Genomic DNA, 16,810 nt, shown 5'->3' with positions numbered 1-16,810 from the left:
CACACGCTATGAAAAGCCTTACCCGGCCCTCTCAGGCGTTTGGGCAATCATAATTGCGTTGTGCTGAATTTTAGAGGGCAAACTCTCCAAATGCGGGCACCTCAGTGGCTTTCTTGGCAAGGTGCCTGGCACCCAGCAAAAACATGCAGGGCATACAAACCCTGTGCTATATTTGCCATAATCTCCATGCAGTGAGTCTCCCGCTGTGAACGCTTCTGAGGAGCTCGGCCACCTTGCTCAGGTCTCCCAATCCTAGCTGAAGCTGGATTCCAAAAAGCAGTGCTGGATCTAGGGCTTCCTCGCCTGTTCCCTTACCTTGCGTCAAGGCAGGGACAGCCGCAAACCAGGGTGGGCTGAAGCTCTGCGTGAAAATCCCTTTGGTGTGCACCGCTGCCATCTCGGCAGCAGCGCTCGCAGACCACCCGCAGCCAGGTTTGTGCTGTTCGAACCAATTCCGAGCGATGCAAGCAGCACAATTCAAGAGCGATTCCGAGGCTCTGCCATTGCAGAGAGGCATCCCAGCATCCAGCTGCTGCTTGGCAGCCCCAAATGTCCCCTCCGGTCCTGGCCGCTCAGGCAGCCCTCCCCAAACACACCCTGCCAGCATGGCTGTGCCCGTCACAGCCGGGGAGAAGACGTCCGCATAGCCCTCGTGGCTATTCTAGCCAGAAATCCCCCATCCATCCAGCTATAGGTAGGTGGGTTTTCTTGCTGCAGCAGCTCATTTTGCTTTGGGAGCCATTGCAAGGAAAAACAAAGCAAGCCAAAGCCAACAAAACCTCTTCTGCAGCGCGGAGCATCCTCCCGGCACAGCCGCCCTCCACCAGCTGACAGAGGCCGAACCCGTACGCGCCAGCCCCCGAGCATCCAGCCCCCAAGCATCCAGCCCTTTGGAAAACAAAGCTCCCTGCGGCCCCGCTTCTGCCATGCCCTGAGCCTTTCACCCTCGCAGAGGACCAGACAATACGAGCCAGCCTCAGACACCGCTCCACGGGCAGCCTGCTTTCAAGGTTAACATGGCCCCTGGGCTGCCAGGCACGAGCCTCAGCATCGCCTGCTGCTCCCTAGGCTTCTCGACCATTCCCTGGGGGGTCCCTGTCTTTGCACCCCAAGTTAGAGGGGGTCACTTGTCCCTGCTAGCTGCTTGGGACAGGGACGGGCTCTTTGACACATGCTCATGCGGAGCTGCGCTGCCCACCAGGGAGCTGCTGACACCGCCGCAGTGCAAACGACAAACACATCCGTGCCCTGAAAATCCAAATATCCTTAACAAAACAGCACCGCACCGCGTCCTTCCCTCCACCAAAACCGCAAATTACTGACCTGTGCACAGAGCTCCCCCAATGTGAGCTGAAGCACTGACATCAGCTTTTGCTGTTGCTCAGGAATTTAATTCTGGGGGAGGAGAAAGGGGTGGGGGGCAGAGCAGGAAGGAGAAGGAACTTATTTATCAATAAGGGAAATAATCACGGATCTTGTAAAAACGACCAGCGCTGCACACAGAAACCAACGTTTATCACTATGTGATAACTTGGGGGGAAGGTCAACTGCTCCCCGCACATCAGGGGAGGTCAAGGGGATGATTTCCAAGGGGCAGCTCAACTCGTCAGTCGCTCAGAGCCGCAGCAGCGAAGCGGTGCCGAACCCACGCCGGCCGCGTTTCAAAGCCAAGGACACGGAGTGCCCCTCCGAGCTCCTTCATCCTCCCCAAACCCAAACGTTCCCCCCAGCACCAAGCAGAAACACCTTCCCACCCCATCCCCTCCCACCCCATGCCACCCTACACCTCCCCACCCACCCCATACCCTTGGGGACACCCACCTCCCCACCTCCCCACCCTCTCCCCCTACAATGCTGCCCCCCAACCCCCCCCAAACTCCCCATTTCGATGCTTTCCGACCTCATTCTTTTTTTTCCTTGCGCCCCGTTTTTCCCCTCCGGGCACCCAGAGGGGATGGAGAGCCCCCCCCCGGCCGCCCCCCCCCGGCCCGCACTGACCCTGGCGGGGCCAGCCGCGCCGCTCCGCGGGTTTTCCGCTGGCGCGGCCGCTGGCGGTGCCGCGGGGCCCGCATCCCGCACCGGGGCGCGCACCGGGTGCGCACAGCTCCGCGCTGCTCCGCGCCGCTCCGCGCCGCCGGGAATGCGCCGGCGATGAGGTCATGCCTCGGGAGGGAGGGAGGAGGGGGGGGGGGAGAAGGAAAAAAAAAAAAAGGAAAAAAAAAAAAGAAAAAAAAAAGCGTTGACGTCACCCGCAGCCAATCAGCGCGGGAGGAGCTGGGCAGGGTGACGGCAGCCCCGCGGGCGCGGAGAGGGGCGGAGAGGATGCTAAGGGGGGTGCGCAGAGGTGGGGTGCCCCCACCCCCCAAAGCGGAGGGCAGGTGGAGGTGCTTTGAGGGAGGCCGGCCTTCCCGCTGCCGAAATCTGGGTGTTAACATCCACCCTGGAGGCTTTTTCGGGGTCCGGCCTCCGGTCCCCGCTGCCAGCCTCACCCAGCACTCCGCTGGTGGCCACCAAAGGCGGACTCGATGGAGACCAACACAACATGAGGCCGATGGAGGCACGAGGATGGAGGCCGATATGGTGTGAAGGCTTGGCCTCAGCCTGGCCTCCGTCATCCCACACCTCAGCAGGACGTGGAGGCCACGCGGCCCATGTGCAGGTGGAGGATGGAGCTGGGGGTTTGTCCTTGGACGTGGCCCGGCAGCTCCAGCTTAGCGAGGGATTAGGGTTTAGAAGCTTTGCTGGCGCTTAGGAAATCAAGGGAACCTTCCTCCCCGCTGCTGATATGGATGCTGGGTGTTTTGGAATTAATTCTCTTCTCTCCAAACACACGGTGTCGTTTTTTTTTTGTAGAGCACCAAGGGTATAGAGCCCCGGCTGCTGGGACACACCGTGATGCTAAAAATCTCGCTGTCTTCTCTTCTGCTGGCACAAAAATCAGTCCAAAGCATGTTGGTGGGGAAAATTCTGCAAAACCAGGGTTACTCCACCATGTGCCTCTAATCTGTGTGGGTTTAGGTCCTGGTAGCATAACTGGTGGGAAGGTGCTGTGCTAGCACAGGGCCTTGCTTCTCTACCTGCTCTGGAGCACTCGTGGGTTAAAAAAAAATAAGAAAGACCCCTTTTCAGGGGCAAAAGAAGGAAAAAGAAGGGACAGGTTGAGCTGCTAACTCCTGCTGAGATCTGACCCGCAGAGCAAGCAGCAAACAGGAGGAGAAGGGGAGATGCTCCTCCGGCCAGGGGATGTGGGGGACGTGGCTCTCATGGGATGCTCAGGCCCACGGCTGGGCAGCTCTCCCACACCCACTGCTGCTGTGCCTGGCTGGGGGTAGAAAGCAAAACAAGTGATTCACGGGCACTAAACCACTGCCAGGATTGCAGGGGCCAGGAGCAGGTGGCGAGGGAGGCTTGCAAAACTTCACCTGACTCTCAAAGCCTCAAGCGAACCCGATTTAGATCCCGACCCCATCCGACCTGAAAGTCGTGGTTCTGGCTAAGCCGAGAAGGGCTCCCCCCTCTCTGCGATACTATCAGCGTGGCATTCAGCTGAGGACAGGGCTCGTGGGTGCTCATCCACGCTCACCAGACCCTCAGCATCCCTATGTTACACAGGGGAAATGAAGCAGGGAGAGCTGGGATGGTGCTGTGATGGTCACACACGGGCAGAACAAAGCAGCGTCGTGCTCCCGGCTCCCATGTACCAGATGTGAAGCCATTGTCATCACCAGGGGCTGGGTCCCCCCTCCCCGGCATGCTCAGAATGAGCAAAAACACTGCGGCCAGTTGCTCGTTGCTCACGGGGAGTGCTTTATTTCAGATAAAAAGCACTTCAAAAAGAATTCGCCCTCTTCGCCTCACTCTGCTTTTTCCTCTTCCCCAGATTTCAGGCGCATCTGAAGATTGATTGCATCCCAGCTACGTGGTTTGAATGCAAGTTGCGCTAGCACACGTAATAGTTTTTGCTAAAACGTTTTCCAAGACCCGTAATTGCCATCGCAGGCCAAGTGCGAAACTAAAAACCGAGAGAAAGAAACTGCTGCCAAACCGACGAGTCCATCAAAAAGGAGAGACTTGTTCACCAACCTGCAATTGCTTTAAATGCACAAATATGTGTATTTTTTACTCTCGGCTGGTGCTCTGTGCCGGGCTATCGGCGCAGCCTGCGTGGAGGAGCGCTGCCTGGGGGAGCCCCGCTCGCTGCCTGCCTCCTGCAAAGCCCCAAATGGTGTCACCGCGCTCTGCAGAGTGCGTGAGCAGGAGAAAGCCCCGAGCAGCATCACGAGGCAGCCTCGTTTCTCACAGGGAGGGCTGCACAGCGTATCTATATTTCTTGGTTTCCCCGAGAAGAAAAATATCTGCATGCGCCCGGCGTGGCTCAGCACTTCCAGCTGCAGCGCGTGCATGTAGCAGAAGCAGCGAGCGCGCAGCGGGTTAACTGCAGCAGTGCGAGGCTGGGGGTCTGCACGCCGTGCCGCTCCTCTTCGTGCTGCAGCAGCGCTCCTTCTGCAGCCCTGGCTCTGTGCTGCCAGGCGTTCCTGCCAAAGGGAGAAGGGGAAAGCAGCACAAAGTCGTGCGTTGAGTAAATTCCCTTGGCACGGAGCACAGGTCAAAGGCAGGGGATGGGAGGAGCGGGACCTTTGTACCGGGCACGGAGTGAGCACACTGCAGGATGCAAAGCCGGTGGTGGCAGCTAACTCTCCTAGAGGCTTTGCAGTGACAACCCTTAGCACAGCTGGCCCTTCTCCCTGTGGGCTGAAATGCTGTGGTCATGCACATGGCTTTGCCCTGGAAAGCGAGGCTGAGTGAGGAATTCACTTTTTGGTGTGCCAGAAGCTGCCTGGGGTCATGCTCACACCTCTGAGGGCAGCAGGAGGGAGAGGACGGGGCCAGGGGAAGGAGAGAGGTGCTAAACGGTTTGGTTTCTGTACAGCCAGGCCTTAAAAAAGGATCCTTGCCCCATGCTTCTTGGGGGCAAGGCATGGTCTTCCCTCTTTCTTCTCCCACTGCTCCTTGCTGCATATGAACCAGCCCGGCTCGGCGCAGGGGTGAGGGCTCTGTCAGCTCCAGACCCTTTTTCCCTGCCCCTCTGCAGGTTTTTGTTCAGCTGCTCACCAGTTGCTAGGATTTTGTTGTTGTTGTTTCCTATGTCGCTTAAATCGTTTTCACTGATGAGAGCATCTGCTGCCATCTGTGCCTCCCCCTCCTTCCCCGCACCGGTCCGGGCGGCGAGCTGGGCGCTGCAGGATCTGTGCAGCCCTATCCTGCCCCAAATACCGGCACGGAGAGGGGGGCAGAGGCAGCTCCATCAGCACCCCACTTCTCCCCCTGCATCTGCAGGTCTGCAGCTGCAGTGGTGCTGCGGTGCCAGCTCCCATGCCAGACCAGGACCCAGTGGCACTTGGCAAGGCTGCAGCTCCGTGAAGCCCGATGAGACAGCTTTGAAAATACAGTGGTGAAGGGACTTTGGGAAGGCCCCCCTTTGTACTGTAATTTGGGTTTCGATGCAAAATCGGGGGCTGGCAGCTCTTCCCCCGTGGGAACGCAGAGCTGCTGGGCTGGGCTGGGAGGTTGCTACCCGAATTAGCCGCCAGCGCTGCGCTGCAGCTTGCCCTATTTATCACAGCCAGCCAGTGTAGACGTAGGAGAGCCACGGGGTCACGTTTGCTGCTGGGAGGAAATCCAAACCAGTTTAACCCAGCTGGGATTTGCCTGCAAACTGGCTCGGCAGCCTTCGCATGAAGGTGGCATCACCCAGCCCGGGGCTTGCGTAAGCGCAGTGGTGTTTGCTCACACGCCAGGGCACCCACACCCCTCTGCTCTGCACGGCCTTGCAAGGCGATTTCGAGAGGTTCCTGGTGCCCAAAGCCACCTTCTTGTCCTCCTCGGATTGCTGGTGGTGCTGGGCAGCAGGGACCACGGCGGAGCGGTGTGCGGGGGCCCTCTGCCTGCATCCCGCAGCACGGCTGCAGGCAGGCAGGAGCTGCAGCTCCTCGAGCTGCTGGTGGGGCTGTCGGCCTGCAGAGACCACAAAGAGCAGATGTTGGTCCGGGAAGGACCTCGTGATGTGTAAAAATTCAGCTCCGTGTCTCCATCAGCCCCTGCTGATGCTCCGAGGTCCCCCCCGAAGCCGTTTCTTCTCCAGGCTCAGCCTCTCCTCCCATCACCAGCCTTGGCAGCCTTTCCTGAGCCCCCACCAAAAGCCTGTCATGTATGGGGGCCCCAAACCAGGAGCAATATTTTAGACACCACCTAACGATACTGACTAGTGGCAAATAATCCCCCCCCCGCCTTTCCAGTTTCCCCCCTCTGGAGCTAAAGAAAAATAAAAAAAAAAAGAAATCCTCATCAACCTGCCAAGCTAAATTTCCTGGAGGAATACAATTAAATCTTCATGTGGCAATGCGACCATCACTTCTTTCCAATATCAAATGGCTTCCCAAGCATCTGACGGTTCCTCTCTTCCACCCCCTCCGCTTGGTTTTCGCTCCTGCTGCTGAATGCAACAGAGGCTGCGGCTTCGCAGCCAAAAAAAGGTGCGAGCTGGAGAGCGCCCAGTGAAGTTGTGAGTGGCAGAAGTGAAAAGGCAGAGAAGCAGCCCTTGAAATCCTCCCTTCTGTTATGTTGGGTGGCAGCCTTGGCAAACCCTGAAATTCCAGAATTTTCCTGTACAATTGGGAAAAAAGAAAAAAAAAAGCGATGAGAGTACCTGTCGTATTTGGCTGCTGCTTTTCTTTCCTTTGTTCCCTCAAAGATAAAATAAAATAAAATCATGAAATAAAATAAAATAAAATAAAATATATAATATTTTATTATAAAATATATAAATAAATAAAATAAAATAGAGATGTGCCCAATCAATTTGCAGGGTTGCTGTGCACCTCAGCCCCTCCACAGCACACTTCAGCCTTGGCATGGAGATGCCTCGTACAAGGTGGGTGTTGCCAGCAACAAATAATAAACGTGAGGGTTGCTGATAATAGTCCACCCTGTCTGTCCCTGACAGTTTGTGCATGCAGAAATGCTGCGGAGTCAGTGCAGTGTTCCCCCTGGTTCATTAAAGAGGCTGTCCGTCGGGGGAAGGTGCTGGCAGCCCATTTGTCACGCCGGTTAAAGGCAGGAGAGGCTGCCTTTGGGTTGCTCCTGATTTTTGCCAGCTCTGATTTTACCTTTTTTTTTTTCTTTTTTTTTTTTTTGCGTGTTCTGAGCAGGGCGAGAAGTTGGGGCTGGCTCCCTGGAAGACCACCCGCAGGGTGGCCACGGGGCGTGCGGACTCACAGAGGGCGATGCGCTTCCCGGATTTTTGGTAGTTCAGGAGGTGCCTCCCACTTCAGTCCTGTGGTGACATCTAAATCTGCCCCACACATTTTGGGTTTTAGGCCAATTCTTGCCATTCATTTGAGGCATTTTTCTCTTTCTCTTCATGCACAGAGTGGGAGAGGGGAGGACAACCTGAGGAGTCAGCGCAGCAGACCAGACATCAGAGGTATCTTTATTGACCGTCTTACAGAAATACAGCAGCACTTGGTTTAGGGGGGATGTGTGTGACTTCCCCAGAAGGCACCTTCCTTCTCAGCACTGCTGGGCAATCCCAAGGAGAAATCTGCCCTTTAACACACCGGGGTTCATCTGGAGGCTTTGGGGCTCTCCGGGGACAGTAAGTTATTTCAACCGGCAGGTGAAATTCAACAGAAATGCATCAGAAAAGGAAAATAAAAGGTGTGTGGAAAGGTGGTGGGCAGCCTGAGCACGCCTGACGTGCTCTGAGCCTTGCCATACCACTGGCCTCAGGGTCTCAGGCACATTGCCTTCCTCCCACCACCTCGCACCCCAACCGTGCCCCCAGCCCCGGCTGCACCCCACAGACCCCCAGGGCCATACTTGCAGCTGCGAGTCACACTCAGCTCTCAGCTCCGCATGCCCTCGTCACACAGCATTATTTGCCATAAAATAAGCTTTTCTTGGTCTGCCTTCCTCCCTGCACTGCTGTACAAGTGAAACCCTTTCCTACAGCAGCCCAAATACTGTCTACAGCCAGGAAGAGTAGGCTCAGCTGGGCTGATAAACTCATTTAACTTTTATTTATGTGTTTACTTTTTTTTTTTTTTTAAATCAAGGTGGAGTTGTTTTATTTTTTTGTGTCCTTGCTACAGGAAACAACTGCAGACACTTCTGGCATAGAGGCATCCTGGCGGCGGCCGCTGCTGCTGGCCTGGCGCTAGTAGTCGGTGAGGGGGTACCGCAGGAAGATGAAGATGAGGATGATGCAGAAGGTGGCGAGGGCTGAGCTGGTGATGTTAAAAAGCCGGGCAGTCTTGGCATCTTCCACTGCCCCGTTTAAGTCATTGAGGAGCTTCTTATCCCGGACCTGAGACAGAAAAAAAAGAGAAGTAATTGGGAGATGTATTGTGCTACTATGTAATACATGAATTAAAGTACTAAAAAATAATAGTGCATCCCCAGGGAGAGCTGGGTTCTGCTGCATCCTCCTCATCGTGCCATGCCATCCTAGCAGCTCTGGGACTTGCATCATCTGGGCCATAAGGCTGGTGTCTTGGGGTGTTTGGGTGCCTCCTGCTGCACCAAGGCACCCAGCGTGCAAAGCCGGTGCAGGATCCGACCACAGCTCGAGGGCTGGGCTGGCAGCCCTGGGGTACCTTCTGCAGCTCTCCTGCAGCTGGGGGCATCTCCACTGTTGACTTCCAGCCCTAAAGCACAGGTGCTGTCTTGTCATCCTGCATGCTGGGACACCCGTGGGTTCATCTTGGGGTGGGTCTCCAGCAGGGTCAGGAGTTTGCGTGTGTCCACACCTCCTCCGGGCTGCCAGGCAGCAGCAGTGGCACCAGCAGGCAGCAGGTGGCACTGCCAGGCAGGGGATAGTGTCACCAGGCAGGGGACGGGGTCACCAGGCAGGGGATGGCACCACCAGGCAGGGGATGGAGATGCCCAGCAGCAGACCCCAGACCAGGGGGTGCTGTCCATCCCTTCCTAGCAGGGCTCTGTGCCCCTCTCCAAACCCGCAGCCGGCCCTCGGCAGCTGGAGCCCAGAGGCCGTGGGGTGGAAGGACCAGGGCCTTTTGCCCCTTTTTGCCTTTCCCGCAGCAGGGTGGGAGCATCCTCAGGATTGTGCAGGGCTGTGCCTCGCTGCGTGCTCAGAGGCCCCAGGGCCGTGCTGCTCTCACACCCCGCACTTGCTGTGGAGCAGGAGCGAGCTGAACGCTAGATGTCGGTGGCAGGCTGTGAAATCCCGCAGCCAGCCCCAGAGTCCTCCTAGAAACGCTGAAAGCCTTTTATCGACCGGGAGCTTTCTGAAAACATCCTGCGATGCATTCAGACCACATCTCAGCCACTTTTTTTTTTTTTCTCCCTCCTTCCCGCAGTGCTGTCCTGAAAGCCTGGTGCCGCTTGCCCAGCATGGGGACGGGCAGCAGAGCCCCTCAGTCCCGCTGGGCCGTGCTGGTTCGAGGGACCGAGTCCTCAAGACGGTGCTTCCAGTGATGGAGATGGCCCAAGGGACAGCAGCAAGCCCGTGGCAGCCCCTTTTTGGCAGCTGTGTGTCCGGGATGACTCGCCTTGGGAACATTTCTGGGGATTTCGCATCCTCCTGGAAGCCTGGGGAGATGCTGGGAGATGTGGAGCTCTGCCTCGGGGCAGCATGCCCTTCGTGGTGCAGGGCAGCCTTGGGGAACCTTGCTCTGCATCCCGCCGGGGAACCCAAAGACAAACCCCGTGAAGTGGTGCGGCTGGTGCCTGCTGCTGGCCCCCTTGCTGTGGGACCAGCTCCTCCTACCAGCTCCAGACGAGTGCCAGAGCCCCTGCAGCACACGAGCATAAAGAAGAGGTGTTTCTTGCTCCAAATTGCTCGTGGTCAAAGCCTGGAAGCTGTCTCCTTCCTTCCCAAGGTGGTGACAGGTCCCCAGGGTCACAACCCCCCCCTCTCTGAGCCCAGATGTGGTGTTTCCTTAGTCACAGTTACTTTTCTCATCGTCATTTTGACCTTACCACCTTGCCAAAAATTATTAGGGGATTTTGGCCCACATAATAATAATAATAATTTTGGAGAAGGCTTGGGATGGTTATCCTGCACCTGCTGACCGCGGGGCTCCCCCAGAGCACTGCACTGTGGCTTTCTGGAGACACCGCCAAGGTAGAGCTTAGCTCTGACCCAGCTTGGCAATTTCTACTTCCCTCCTCCATGTCACCAGCACAAGGTGGCAGTGGCCTTTCCTCCACCCCTGCTCACCTACCACCTCCCTGCTGCTCACCTTCTCTTCCTCCACCTCCAGCAGGCTGGTCCCCAAGGGCTCTTTCTCTCCACTTTCCCACCTGCATCCCCTGCCCTTCATCCCCTTGGAGTTTTGCCGTCACCTTCCTCTCCAAGCGCTCTCCTCGGCTCCCACTGCCCCGCTCCTCACCTCAGCTCCTTCAACCCCACTCCATGCCTGCACCCACCCACCTCTCTTCCACCGCACGCGATGTGCAAGCCCCCTTTTCCATCCCTGCTGCTTCCCACTCCCTTTCCACCTCCTTTCCCTGCTCCCAGGCTCAGCCCCTCTCATTTTTAGGAGCTGAGAGCTTGGCGGGTGGGTGCAGAGTGCTGCGTCAGCTTCCCAAAGGAGACAAATGGTTTGTTGATAACGAGTCTAAAGAGGCCATATTTAAGGCAGCCCGGTGCTTAGTATTCAGCCAGCAGCTGGTTGGATGGATGCTTTGGGAAGAGGCTGGTTTGCCTGTAAACCCCTTCACAAGCAGGGCTCTGCTTCTCTCTGCATCGGGAGCTTCTTGCTCCGGAGGGCATCCTCGGGTTTATTTGCTCTGTGGATTGCCTGGGACCTCTCCAGCCCACGTTTCACCCTTGTGCCATCCATCACCTGGCTCTTGCCATCAGTTTCTCCCCCCTCAAAAACCTTTGCTCCTCCTGAAGAGCAGACTGAGAGCCCGCCTGGGAGGCACTCCCTGCTCATCAGGGTTAATAAACACCAGGGATTTCTGCCGGTCCGCTTCCACTCAGGAAGGTCAGCGGGCAGCAAGAGGGGACAGCAAACAGCAGCACCCAAGGCAGGGTGCTGAGGGGCAGGCAAGGAGAGCTCAGGTGGCTGTGCCGGGCCACCCTGCGTCTCCTGGTGGCAGGAAAGCTCCAAGAGCAGCCTCACGGGCTGAAGGAGCCACGAGAGCTTCTCGCTGCCTTGATCTCCTCACAGCCCAAGCGAAGCTCCCTGATCTGCTTCCAGAGAGTGCTGAAACGGGTGGGAAGGTGGCTGCGTGCTGAGGTGCCGGCTGGAACACCTCCGGGGCCTGGGGCACAGAGGAGCCCCTGATTTATTAGCAGCATCAGCCTGGCAAGAGCAGGTGACGTTCATGGCAGCGTGCTGTTTGTGATAACAAAAGCAGTCCTTTCTGAGGTCTCTAGATGTGTGAGTTATTTAAAGGAAATGGAAAAGCCCTCACCGGGGAGCCGTGCGGTGCCACCAGAGTACAGACTGCAGCTCGACCAGGAAACCTGGGCTTTGCCAGCCAAGGGCTCTGCCTTCAGAGGTCCCAGGGAGGGCTCGGGGAGGGGAAGCCCTACCAGCACACTGCTCGGGCCCTACGAAGCACAGAAATCCCCCAGGAGCTGGGGTGCAGCTCGCTGCTGCCCCACTGCCCTCGCACCTGGCTGCAGAGGTACCTGCAAAGCCTGGCTGGCTGCAGAAGAGATGAAAACAGGCTTCAGGACAAGTGGCCCTAACATCCCACCTGGTGGGGACAGCGTTATGGGAAGGTCCCTGATGCCTTCCCCAGCACCCCAGGGGCTCCCCAGCCCAAACCTTTTGCTGCCACCTCCGTGTCCCTGTTTCATCCCAGCCCCACAGCAGCCTGAGAGGCACCAAGCTCTCGCCAGCCCTCCTGCCATGTGCCAGCTCTGACCTGTGTCCCCAAGGGACATTTGCCTGGTGTTTTCCCCTCTGGCAAGGAGTCCCAGCTGCTGGAGAGCTCCCAGAGCAGAGCAGAACAGCTTCTACATGCTCAGCTCGGCTCCGTGCCATGTCCGTGCAGGGACCACCACGTCCACCCCGCAGTTACCGCTTCCCAAAAGAGCCTGCCACAGCCATCTTCTATTTTTCTCTCCCCGTTTCAGGGCAAACTTGCCCACTTCTGTTCCCTTTCACCAGTTATTTTTTTTCACACCAGATTTTATGCCCTCTAGACTTTTTGCATACTGATGCTCTGTCCCGGCGCGATGCTCCAGCCCCAGGTTACTTCTGGGCTCACTTTGGGGTGAATTGATCTGATTCTGTGGCGAGGCCACCCTGCACGCTGGCCTTCCACTAAGTGCTGCTGCCAGCAGGCACTAGCTAGCCGCTGTCCCCGAGCTGACACGAGCGGGGCCGCCCCTCAGCCCCCCGGGCTCTCTGTGTGCACATTCGGGTGGTTTGGGGCAGGGCAGGGCAGGGAAGAGCAGCCCCAGGCCCTTTCCCATAGCCACCAGGTGCTCTGGTGCCCCAATCCCACATCCCAGCCGGGCTGCTCCCCCTGCAGCTTTCCTCTTTTGGGGTTTTGTAACAAGAGAAAGGGCAGGAAGCAACGAGGCAGGGTTACTCTGTGCTTTGCCAACCTGTCCCCCTCCCGCTTGCCGGCAGCTGGGTGATGCTGGCCGGCGGCTTCCCCTTGCTCCTGCCCCACGACACAATGCTGCCGGACCGGGGCCCATCCTGCTGAGCTCTCTGACCCCCCCCAAGAGGGGACCGAGCACCAGAGCACATCCAGCACGAGCTGAGCCCCCCTGCAGGGAGCCCCCTGCTGCTTTAGGTGCCCCTGGGGACACCGGGGCCAGCCCAAACACCCCTTCCCCACCCAAACCAACACCCCCAGCTCCAACACATGTCCCCATCCCAGCACCCAGAGGGAGCATCCCCTCCCGTTGGTGGCAGGGATGTGAGGGACATCCCAAAGCGCTCCCCCCCCGTCCCCGTCCCCCCTCCCCGGGGCGCTCGGCACTCACTTTGAGCGAATAGGCCAGGGCGATGAAGCCGAGGCAGCAGAAGTTGAGGTACACAAAGTTGAAGATGGACCAGAGATAGTAGTCGTTGACCTCGGTGGTGTCCGGGTAGATCTCGATGACGGTGGTGGGGTTGGTCATGGTCTTCTTCTCCACTGAGTGCTTGCACGGGACCGCCGGCCGCAGGCTGTCCCCTTTGCAGCCCTTGCTCTCCATCAGCTGCGCGGCGGACGAAGGGGACAGGACGGGGGATGCCTGCCGGAGAGCCGGGGGCTTGGCGATGCAGGCGAAGCAGCCCTGGGGGGGACCCTGGGGGGGCCGGGGGGGCCAGGCCGCCCCCTCAAAGGGGCACGGGGGGCCCAGGGGGGGGTCCTGCGTCCTCTCCGTGGTGGCGGCCACCGCGGCGTCACCGCGCTCTGCCCTGGCGGAGGGAAAAAGGGGGGTGAGGGGAAGGGGAGACGGGGTGACGGGGTGTGGGGGGCAGAGAGGAGGGGGGGACGGAAAGGGGGGATGTGGGGGGGAGGCGGGAGGCAGAGAGAGGGAGCGGGTGGTGGAGGAGAGAGCGGGCAGAGGAGCGAGGGAGCGGGCAGAGGAGAGGATGGGGAGGGCAGGAGGAAGGGGAGGGGAGAGCAGGGGACCACAGAGCCGTGGCTGCATCTCGGAAAGGGAGAAATCGGTGGGGGGAGAGGGGGAAATTACGGGGCAGCACAGAAAGAAAGGAACAAATCGAGGCGCGGGGAAGCGCTCGGGAAGAGTGGGGGGGCGGCGGTGCTGCAGGGAGAGTTGCCAGACAGCCGCGCAGCCCCCCGCTCCTGCCCGCAGCCCTCCAGCTGTCTGGCTGTCTGTCCGTCTGTCCGTCCAGGCCTTCTGCTCCCCGTCCCATGCCGGGATGGGAGCGGGTTGCTGGAGGCCGCCGTGGGGCTTTGCCGGGCTGTGCGGCGGAGCTGGCTCGGTGCGGCACAGCAGCCGCGTCCTCCCTGCTCCCCCTCGCTCTCTCCTGCTTTGGTTTTATTATTATTATTACTATTAATTATTATTATTATTTGCTGAGCCCTCATCTCTGTGGGATTCCTGACGGGGTTGCGTTTCCCAATCCCTTTCACCTGCCAGCAGTTCTCCCCCCCCTCCCTTTTGGAGAATATCGTGGCTGGAGACGAGGAGGAAGAGGAGGAGGAAGAAGGGGAAGAGGGGACGAGGACAGAGAATGGGGAAGGGGGGGGTGGGAAGAGGTTACCCGCCCCTCTAAGCCCCCTTGTAGCCGTGCAATTAGGAGAGAGCAGTCCACCTCTCGCCACCCGTCTGTCCGTCCATCCGTCTCCTCGGAAGGCATGGGGAGGAGAGGCAGGGATACTCACGGGGAGGGATGCGGGGAGCCGCAGCATATCCGGCTCAGCACTGCCTCTTCCTCGCTGCTGGAGTCAGGGGAGGAGGGGACGGCAGCACCGGGGGGTTCCCCAGCAAGGGGGGGGCACGCAGGGGTGGGGGGGTCAACGGGCAGCACCCCCAAATGCGCTCCATGTGGTAGAGCGACGAGGACATGGCGTGGCAGAAGCGAGGTGGGGCAAGAAGTGCCATCCATGCCCTTGGGTGGATGGAGAAGGGATAAATCCTGCAGGCACTGAGCACCTTATGGTGTTGGCTGCGGGATGCAGGGCGTGTGGCTGCGTTAGGGGAGGGCGGTGGGGATGCCACGAAGGCCGGAGTCACCCAGGAGGACCTGGCCATGCCCGGGCTTGGCACGGGATCAGCAAAAGGGTTTCTGCCTCCAGTTGTCAACCGTCCCAGGAGCCAAAACCTGGGGTGCTGAGGCTGCTTCCCCTGGGGATGTGGTGTCGGAGAGCAGCGGGTGCGGCGCAGGGACGGCATGCAGGACATCGGGAGGACGTGGCGGTGGCACAGGGACACAACATGCCACCCCACAGCCCAGCCCTGTGCAGGTGGCTTTGCGGTGGCAGCTAGGGTGCCAGGGAAGGGCGGCAGAGAAATCCCGGAGAAATCCTACAAATGGATTTTTTTTTTTTTTTTGCAGGACTTTGCAAGGCTTGTAAAGAAGCCGGGTAAAATAAAAGTCTACACGAGCATTACCTGCAGGCGAAGGGAAATCCTCTGTAAGTGCTTTAAGCCTACCCTCAAAGTGCTGAGCTAAGAAATAGTGACTGATTCACTTGGCTTTTTGCAACCCGCAGCTGTGCAAAGCATCCTTCCTCCAGGAGGAACAGTGAAACCCCTGGTAGGCAGATTGCTGACTGTCCGAGGAGCTGCTGCCCCATGCAAGCAAGCAGAAGGTCCTAAACACCACGCTGCTCTGTGTGTGTGTCAGAGGAGAAACCAGCTGGAAAGCCAACATCCTGAGAAGCAGTCCGGGCTGTGAACTTGGGGATAAACCCTTTAAATGAGCGGGATTGCACTGAATTTCGGATTGTACCATTAATTCCCCTCCTAATGGTAATGAATTGCAAGGTCCTGGGTATTGGCTAACCATTCAGGGCCCCAGAGTGAAAAGTCAATCTTCAGCATGGTGAAAAATGATCATCAGGGAGCCATGTGGTCCCCCAGAAAATTAGCATCTTTAACAGTCACTAATGAACTCGAAAATAAGGTAAATGATGAACGGAAAACATCAGCGGATGGCATTTATTTGGTGTAGTCAAGCCTGGAGAAGGCTGTGGGGACATCAGCGAGGTCAAAGCCAGGTGGCTAAGGGGCAGGACCTCAGCGTGGGTGACTCCCAGCATTGATCAGAAGGAGGGAACAAAGCTTCCTTTCGCTCCGTGATCCCCCGAACCTCAAATTCCATTCATGGCTTTCCCCTGAAGTGTGCAGCGCCACTGGCAGGACTGCTGGCCCGGATGGGGCACAGCCCCACCTGTGTGTCCGGTCCTCCTCCCTCATCGGCTCCTCCACCTGCAAACAACAGGTTTGCATCAGCTGAAGATGAGCCTGTTGTTTATTTGTCTTGCCAGCGTTGTGTACTGCTCCTCTTCTTAGTGTCAGGCAGGGACGGAGGGCGAGGACAGGAGGAGACGTCAAAGAGGGGACCTGGAGGAGGTGGGAGGAGGTGGCAGGGTGGTGCTGGGGAATGTGGCATGTCCTGATGTGAATGGGATGCTTTAAAAAAATGATGTGAAGAATAAATATATATATATAATTCTGCATTATTTGAACACTGCTCCTATTTTCTGTGGGTCTTTAAAGTTCACGTGTACAAGCCCTCCACCTTAAGGGCTCTGCAACAGAAAGATACTTCCTGTCCCCAAAATAATTCTCCTGTAATCGAGCCCCTCAGGGCTCATTCCTACCCTCCCTAGGAAATTCCTCAGTGGGTTGCTGAGCCTCATCAGCAGCAAGGTGGTCTGCAGCCTGGGAGGGTGAATCCCATCTCCCTGCTCTCCTTTGATTTCTCTCTCCTGTCCTCTGGTTTCAGTCTGTGCTGCATTCCTTTTCCCCTCCTAAAGGAACCTAAAAATAAACAGATCAAAAAAAAAGAGCATAAAAAGGAAAAGTCACCAGCCCCAAACAACGTGCTTAGTCATTTGCAGTTATTAAAATAGTTTCTAAAAGCAACAAATTGATGTGCCAGCCAGAGGAGCACATTACCTCCACCAACAAGGGGCCCGATCCTTCCTTTCCTCATGGCCTGCGGTGAGGGCAGGTCCCGTGGGAGCAGGCTATCAAGTTGTCAGAGATGAGTTTCTGCAGGGATGTTGCAGTAACCGAGGGTGGCTGATGAAAACCCAAGCATTGGCTGGGCAAGATAACACAGGGCTGAGGCCGGGCTGCCTGTGGGGTTGTGTGCCCTGCTGGAAAAGCACAGGAGGACAGTCCTGGCTGTGG

General features: G+C 57.7%; 2 protein-coding genes across 2 annotated transcripts in view; both read right to left on the bottom strand.

The window, feature by feature from the left end:
• Positions 1 to 2,144, bottom strand: part of DUSP8 (dual specificity phosphatase 8) — a 35,508-nt gene extending 33,364 nt beyond the window's left edge. Inside the window, exon 1 of the mRNA XM_035539919.1 lies at positions 1,999 to 2,144. The gene's annotated coding sequence lies outside the window, so the exon portion shown is untranslated. The remainder of the gene's footprint in view (positions 1 to 1,998) is intronic.
• A 6,048-nt stretch (positions 2,145 to 8,192) lies between these two features.
• IFITM10 (interferon induced transmembrane protein 10) lies at positions 8,193 to 14,287 on the bottom strand. The gene is made up of 3 exons (XM_035539791.2): positions 14,262 to 14,287; positions 12,980 to 13,397; positions 8,193 to 8,365 (listed from the first exon to the last, which is right to left on the bottom strand). Exons 1-3 carry the CDS (start codon positions 14,285 to 14,287, stop codon positions 8,216 to 8,218), a joined length of 594 nt encoding a protein of 197 aa, XP_035395684.1. The 3' UTR covers positions 8,193 to 8,215.
• Between the last annotated feature and the right edge of the window lie 2,523 nt (positions 14,288 to 16,810).

The sequence above is a fragment of the Cygnus atratus genome, chromosome 5, assembly GCF_013377495.2.
Source record: "Cygnus atratus isolate AKBS03 ecotype Queensland, Australia chromosome 5, CAtr_DNAZoo_HiC_assembly, whole genome shotgun sequence".
Lineage (NCBI taxonomy): Eukaryota > Metazoa > Chordata > Aves > Anseriformes > Anatidae > Cygnus > Cygnus atratus.
The sequence above is the reverse complement of the archived record's forward strand: the minus strand, read 5'-3'. Positions and strand labels throughout refer to the sequence as shown.